General features: G+C 47.8%; 1 protein-coding gene across 1 annotated transcript; it reads right to left on the bottom strand.

Moving 5' to 3' along the window:
• Positions 1–397: 397 nt before the first annotated feature.
• Positions 398–7,170, bottom strand: LOC119283593. Its single transcript, XM_037563072.1, has 3 exons — positions 6,987–7,170; positions 2,157–3,403; positions 398–442 (listed from the first exon to the last, which is right to left on the bottom strand). The coding sequence occupies exons 1-3, from the start codon at positions 7,168–7,170 to the stop codon at positions 398–400; spliced, it is 1,476 nt and encodes a 491-aa protein (XP_037418969.1).
• Positions 7,171–7,850: the final 680 nt, after the last annotated feature.

Here is a 7,850-nt window from a genome sequence, read left to right as displayed (position 1 = left end):
AGGGACGCGGGAGCTTAGTACTTGGTAGAATTGAAGGACCACTTGCTTTTTGTGGCTTTTTGCTCGTCGGGTGGGGAGGAGGGGGCGCGAGAGCCAGGTGGCACCTGGCCGGTGGTGGGTTCCTAATATGGATTGAAGGGGGGACAAAAACTTACCGAATCGAGCGATCCGCTCGGGATCATTAGCGAGCTAATGGCTGCTCGCTAGACGGTCTAAGAATCTTATTTGTGTTGGAGTATAATGCATAGGTTGTAGCTTCTGATTGGCTAGCAAAATAGCAAGACTCACGTAGAAAATTGTTTCGCATATCCCATGCTCGTCACCTTTTTTAAGGGAGGACACAATCACATACCTGATACCAATTTCAGCCGTATATATGCAACACCACCCTAATCCACTAAGCACGGAGAATAGTTCTAGTAGTATCAGCTTGAAGCATGCCCTGCATGGGTGTACGGAGAAGCCACATGATTACCCAGTACAATCTAGATACCAAAGAAAATCCATCAGATTGAACAACCATGGCTTCTAAAAGTTTCAATGTCTCGCTACGAACAATTTGAGGAAAGGGCTAAAAAAATTCTTCTTAACTGATGAACAGAACCTCTCAAAGATTGCTGGCACATAGTTTCAAGCATAATGACATTTTGTATCAGTAGCAATCAAACTATAGTTACAGGCAGAATGATATCCACTCTGTCTCCGTTGGTCAAAGATCTTTCAAAGTGCCAACTGTTTTTTTGCTCAGAAAGTTTACAGTTTCAAAATTTGATTCTTTACCCTTTTGCAGCTGTCCCGGCACGTTAATTGTAAGCAATTTTGACATTACGCACTCTCTGCGCATGAACTGTATACCTATTTTGAAAGCATGAATGGTGTTCCACTTTCATCTCAGTTTTCAGTTTAAATATCAAACAGGAGGACCTACGTGCGGAAACAATTTTCTTTGTCCTGCTTTCAAATTGCACACACAGCTCGGTTATTAAACATTACTTAGCCAACTACAGAACTTCCAGCCAGATTCCAATTTACTTCCCTTCCATATTTCTTGTAAAGATTCTGAATCTCACCCATTACCCATCAGCCAAGCCTGTAGTATTATTCGGTACAAAAGAAGCAAATATTGCACTGCTTCCATGAATGAAGTGAACTCGGGGAGTAATAGGAAAATGATAAAGATAAATTTTGAGCCGTAAATTTCACATCCGGAGTTGTACACAATCAAAGCTGGTAGCTTTTACATTAGGTATGCAAATTATCTCACTGTCGAAGCAAATGGCATTATGAAAATAAATACTAATCAGAAATTTCATGTCAAATAATAGCATGGGAATATCATAAACTTATACTCCATCCGTACCGAAATATATGTCGCTGGAGAAGTTGAACTATAGTCTTCAACGACATATATTTTTGGTACAGAGGGAGTACAATGGTTCTCTTAATAGAATATGATAGCTTTCACAATAATTTCTGCAAATAGCATTCAGAAAGGTACCACCTGGAAGTATGACAATTGTGAACGATTTGCATAGAAATTTATGTGGCCGAGGATGACAAGTTTAGTTGACAATTCAGTTTTTTGCCATTATTTGCCGTGCTTCCAAACTGAATGTACTATCCGTGGGACAATATAAATTCCCAGCAAAAAACATTCGATTTGCCATCCCCTCCCAGCTAACTTGAGAAAACAGCAGAATTTACATAATTAAACATACAGTGGCTGACAAGGTAGACGGAGATTTTGCCATGTAGACGCCAGGGTACGCTTTCAGCGTGCTTTAGATTCTCAAATGGCTCAGAATACACAAATTTAGACCGAATATCACATGAATTTTTCCAAGCAAAACTGAAGAGAGCGACAATCACATTGCAACCAAGTTGCATCCACCCACCTGGAGTGGAGCTCCTGATATTTACATAAATTACTGCTGACATCTCCTGGAGTGGAGTATGAATGAAACTAATTAAGAAATCAATCAAATTAAACATGCCCGAATCTAAAAAGCAATCCATCCATGACCTGACCGTCCGACGAATTCGGACGAATCGAATTTGCAGCTAACTGATACATGGCACGCATGTCATGCGGTGCCCAGCTACCTTTCATATTTACAGACTCGAAGGAGTACTTTGTCATCCGCGTCTGGACTCACCGGCACCTCAGGAGCCATCACCTTCATCTTCTTCTTCTTCTCCCTGATTCTTTCCACGTTCCTGTGGCGGTTAGAGTGCTCGAGGCTGCTGAACTCTGGGCTCGTCGACGGGCGGTACTCCGGGAATAGCTTACCCATCTTGTACCGGATGCCGCATGCATTGCACAGCGTGCCGCTCCCGGCCGGCCCGGTCCGCCATTGCGGCGTGTCCTCCACGCGGCAGTGGGTGCAAATCTTGTCTTCGGTTTTCTTCTGCTGCCGCCTGGCCGGGCGTGGACCACCATTGCGACGGCCTTTCTTGCAGTGGCTGAGCACGTAGTCTTTGTCTTTGTCGTCGTTGGCATTGCTGTCACCGTTACAGTCATAGGCACCAGCCGACATGAGCTGGGGCGGGAGAGCCAAAGACCAGGAGGCGGCGCGCCTGCGGACGCCCCGTCGGTGGTGCGGCTTCCTCGGCAAAGTCCAACGCAGGTCATCATCCTTGGAGGCAGGCTCCCGCGGCGCCTCGGTCCCGCCGGGCGTGGGCGAGAGGCTGCGGGCCCCGGACGCGGTGGACGACGAAGTTGTCGTCGTGCTGCACGACAGCGAGCGCGCTCGCGCCGGCGACAACCCCTCCGGCTTACTGTCAAACACGTGGAACGCGCTCCTCTTCCGGCCGCCGGGGGCGCCGGTGTCACAGAGAGACAGAGGTCTCCCCTCCGCCAGCGAACCGAGGTCCGCGTCGGCCTTCATGCCCGCCAGCGCGCCCCCGGAGTCTTGGCCGTCGCCGACGCGGCCCCGCGGCGGCGAGCAGCCCAGCCCGAGGCCCTCCAAGAAGCCGTCGTCGAGCATGGACACGCAGCCTATGACCGTGTCTAGCGGGTCGTCCGGCCAGCACAGGCCGCCGTCGGGGCAGAGGTCGAGGTCGGCGTCGGCACCGTCGAGGTCGGCGGGAGGGGCGTCATTGAGGAGGGAGGCGTACGGCGTAGGGTTCCGCATACGGCGGCGGCTAGGGTTCCGTGTCGCCTGGGCGGCTAACGGCAAACGAGTATGAAACGGAGGAGAAACAGAAACGAAACCAAGGCGAAAATATCCCTTTGTAGACTCGGGTCGCCAGACGCTAGAAGCTTCGCCGCGTGAGCCGTGACGCTTCCTCCCCCATTCATCTTGAGCCACGTCACTAGTTGTGCTCCGTTTCGTTTCCTTGTAGATGGGCCTCGTACGTGGGCCGGCCACCTGTTTATGGCCTTCAGGGGTGAGCCCGAGCACTATACGAGGAATTGTGGTGTGACAGACTTTCAATCATTCATTGTAGTGTTTTAATGCTTTGATTTGCAAGCTGGGATAATCTTTTCTAAATGCTTATCGGTGCAGCTGCATGATCTGGTCGCAGCTAGCGCACCATGTCTCGTATAGCATGCATTTAATGTAGGGGAGAGGAAACAACACACGGTCTATAAGCTGTCAATAATACTAGATAGAATGGCGCGCTCCGCCGCGCCCAACTATAGCCGCACCTATCACATGTGATTTTAGGTGTGTTTGGGTCAAGCGGCATCAATGACAAATGCCAATGCACATGCTCAATAAATCAGTACATTACCGGTAATACGTAATACGATGGGAAAAAACCTAGCGGGGTACATTCAAGACGGAAAAGAACTTGCGAGCATATCCGCTTCACAACCACCACCGAACACACTTGACTCGCGAAGGCAATGTGAGCCACACGCCGTGATGGAGGGCATCGTCCAGTCGTCTGATCAGAAGTCTATTCAAAACATGGGCAGAGGCGGTGAGGCAGTCAAGCACGTGCGCAGTGGGCCACAACTCCCATCACGTTTAGCACAACGACAACAAGCAGACATCAGTGCATCGGTAACAAGACAAAGTCGACTACCTAGAGAAAGACGTCGTAACATGGAGTCGCTGGAGGAGCATGACAAGCAAGTAGCACAAGACCTCAGAAGGAAGCCTAGAGGTGAAAACGAGTTATACTCACGCAGAAGGAAAAAGTCTTCGCCCTTAAAGATTTGCATGATTTTTTATAATGATGTTTTTGTAAGGGTGCTTTATGATTTACAAAAACATACTCATATTTGTTTTAAACCATCTTTTTGAGAAAAACATCAACAACAACAACAACAACATCCGTAGGTACTTGTTTCGGTGTTATAGTTTTGGTTGGTGTGAGTATTTTTCTCTATAAAAAAGATAACTTTTAGGGGTATAAAAAAGGATAACTACATTGTGATTTTTTATTTTATTTTTTGCATCTAACTACATTGAGATAAGAAAGGGAGAAAGAATAGTGGTTGGGCCTACTTGTGCCTGACATGTCCACCCCATTGGCCAAAATGGCACAACCCAGCGTGAGGTAGCAATTTTTTTAGCAAAACCAGCGTGAGGTAGCCATATGAATGCACTGATCTTGAGCAGGGCCCACTTATCTTTTCTTTTAGAAAATCACTAATCAACTGGTGTGGAGGCCCACACACTAGTGAACCAATTGGCAGATGGCCTCTGCGTGCTTCTAACGAGCAGGGCATAAACATGGAAGAGATGTGTGGTTGCATCCCCTCTCGTTAGGGTTTTGGCTCTCCTCTCGGCGGCGGCGACTGGCTTCCCGTAGAGATCTGATCTCCCCTCCCGCTCCCTCGTCGCCGGTGACTGCGGGGTCTCGAAGACCTCGGCGGGGTTCCGGCTTGGGGATTAGATTGGGACCATACCGCCCGCGGAAGAAACAACCTCGGGCTAGAGAACTCATGGTGACTGCTAAGACGACTTCGGGATCGGCCTCATCCGACCTCGAAGCAATGATGGCTGAACTAGGTTTGACGAAAGATGATCTGCAGGATGTGGTGATCGAAGACACTGAACTTCCAGAGGAGGCTACGCGATGGATGGCGATTGTGAGGGTGCACATGGATAAACCCTACAGCCAATACTGGTTTTATAAAACCATGAGGGTTGCCTGGGACCTGGCAAAGGAAGTGAAGATCCGACCGCTCGAAGACAATCTGTATACACTGCAGTTCTCGTGCCTAGGAGACTGGGAACGAGTGATGGAAGAGGGCCCATGGAACTTCAAGGGAAAGGCTGTAGTGCTGGCACCGTATGATGGGTTCACGAAACCCTCATTGATAGAACTCAAGAAGATAGAAATCTGGGTTCAGATCCATGACCTACCCGATGGATTTTTCTCCAAAATCAAAGCTCTTTCAGCAACTATAGGAGATTTTATCTTTGCAGAACCGAAGTCTCAAGATTTCGAAGGCAACTTTGCACGTGTCCGTGTCAGGATCGACGTGACCAAACCCCTCAGAAACGTCGTCTCGCTGGTTGTGAAGAAGAAAGATGGGATCCATAGAGAGATCTTCAGGGTGAAATACGAAAGACTGCCTGATTGGTGCTCCGTGTGTGGAAACCTAGGGCACCTTTTTAAGGAGTGTGGGGATGGTGTTCATCCTCCATCGGCTATGGTTTTCAGAGACCTTAGAGCATCTTGGTTCAGAGGCCCGGGCAGGGGGCCAGGAGAAGGAAGTGGCAACAAAGCACTAGTAGAAAACAGGGCTTTGGTCCAGGCCGGGTCAGCCCATTAGTCCCGGTTCAGTCTAGAACCGGGACCAATATGGGCATTGGTCCCGGTTCGTGAGCCCAGGGGGCCGGCCGGGCCACATGGGCCATTGGTCCCGGTTCATCTGGACCTTTTGGTCCCGGTTGGTGGGATGAACCGGGACCAATGGGCCTCGCTCCTGGCCCACCACCATTGGTCCTGGTTGGTGGCTTGAACCGGGACCAAAGGAAATAAATAATGCAAAAAACAAATCAAAAAAACAGGAAAAAACTATTTTTATAGTAAAGTTAATCATAAAATAAAATAAATAAAGCAACAAAGAAAACAAAAAAACTAAAAAAGTGTTTTCAAATTTGAAAACTAATGGCACTAACAAAAAGTTTATAATTTTTGTAAAACTAATGGCACTAACAGAAAGTTTATAATTTTGCTAACCTAAAAGCAAACAGAATTAAAAATTAAAGCAAAAAACAAAATAAAATAAATAATGCAAAAAACAAATCAAAAAAACAGGAAAAAACTATTTTTATAGTAAAGTTAATCACAAAATAAAATAAATAAAGCATCAAAGAAAACAAAAAAACTAAAAAATTATTTTCAAATTTGAAAACTAATGGCATTAACAAAAAGTTTATAATTTTTCTAAAACTAAAAGCATAAAGAATTAAAAAATAAAGCAAAAAACAAAAGAAAATAAATAAAGCAACAAAAAACAAAAAAATGCCACCTACTGGGTCACCACGGCCTGAATACGACTAGAAACCCTACGATGGGCCAGGATTCAGGCCCGCAGCGGGCCCAGTAGGCCCACAGGCATTGCAGTGACAGATTAGGCCCGAAAGCCTGCAGTTGACAGGAGCTCGGGAGGGTGGGTGCAGCAACGCTTATAAACCACTCCCGAGCCCTCTCAACTAGCGAGGTGGGACTAAACTTTTGGGCGCGGGGCAGCACAAGGCCATTGGTCCCGGTTGGTGCCACCAACTGGGACCAAAGGCCGCCGCTTCCCGCCCTTTGGGCTGCTGAAAATTGGCATTTGGTCCCGGTTGGTGGCACCAACCGGGACCAAAGGAGGGCATTGGTCACGGTTCGTGCCACGAACCGAGACCATTGCTCTGGGTATATAAGGTAGCACTTGTGAAAATTTCGCCAACCGCTCCCATTCGCCCCCGACGCCCCCAGGCCGTTCATCGTCATCGTCGCCGCCCCGAGCCCGTCGTCGCCCGCTCCCCGTCGCCGTCGCCCCGCGCCGCCGCAGGCCTTGTCCCCGTCGCTGCTTGCGCCGTCGCCGGCCTCCTCCTCGTCGCTGCATGTGCCATCTCCGGCCCCCTCCCCGTCGCCCTGCACCGCGTCGCCGGCCTCCCCCGCGCCGTCGCCGGCCTCCTCCCTGTCCCCGGCCTCCTCCCCGTCGCGCCCCCAGTGAGCTCCCCCCTTCCCATCGATCCCTGTCGCTCTGACCATCGCCACCGAGAGGCTCATATGTATGGCTATGTATGTATGTATGGCTATGTATGTATGTATATGTTCATATGTATGTATGTATGTATGTATGTATGTATATGCTCTCTGTATATGGATTTGGCTATGTATATGCTCTCTGTATATGCTCATATGTATGTATGTATGTTCATATAGCATTTTTTCTATATATGAATTATTATTTTGTTCATGGATATATGCTAAAGAAAACGAGGGGGTGATAGATGATGATGAGGGGTCGAGAGTGGGACGAGAGGTCGAGAGGTGTCGAGGGGAGAAAAAATGTTATCAGGGACGAGGGTCGTCGAGGGGTCGAGAGAGGGACGAGGGGTCGAGAGAACTAAATAAGAAGAAGAAGAGGAGAGGAAGAAGAGGAGAGGAAGAAGAGGAGAAATAAATAAGAAGAAGAAAAAAGATGAAAAAGAAGAGGAGAAGAAGAAAGGAATAGTGGAGAAGAAGAGAAAATAGAATATATTCTATTTTCTCTTCTTCTCCACTATTCCTTTCTTCTTCTCCTCTTTTTTTTCTTCTTTTTTTCTTCGATCTTCTCCTCTAGCTATTCCTTTCTTCTTCTCCTCTTTCTTCTTCTTCTTCTTCTTCTTCTTCTTCTTCTTCTTCTTCTTCTTCTTCTTCTTCTTCTTCTTCTTCTTCTTCTTCTTCTT

The sequence above is a fragment of the Triticum dicoccoides genome, chromosome 4A (genome assembly GCF_002162155.2).
Source record: "Triticum dicoccoides isolate Atlit2015 ecotype Zavitan chromosome 4A, WEW_v2.0, whole genome shotgun sequence".
Classification (NCBI taxonomy): domain Eukaryota; kingdom Viridiplantae; phylum Streptophyta; class Magnoliopsida; order Poales; family Poaceae; genus Triticum; species Triticum dicoccoides.
This window is presented reverse-complemented; position numbering and strand designations above follow the sequence as displayed.

Excerpts from the sequence above, each read along its gene's own strand:
- LOC119283593 (XM_037563072.1), bottom strand. The coding sequence starts at position 7,170 with ATGGTCAGAGCGACAGGGATCGATGGGAAGGGGGGAGCTCACTGGGGG. Across the intron at positions 3,404-6,986 it reads GGAGGCCGGCGACGGCGCAA|TGCTCGGGCTCACCCCTGAA; the intron begins GCAGCGACGGGG and ends TTCCTCGTATAG. Across the intron at positions 443-2,156 it reads TGATGGCTCCTGAGGTGCCG|GGCATGCTTCAAGCTGATAC; the intron begins GTGAGTCCAGAC and ends ACACCCATGCAG.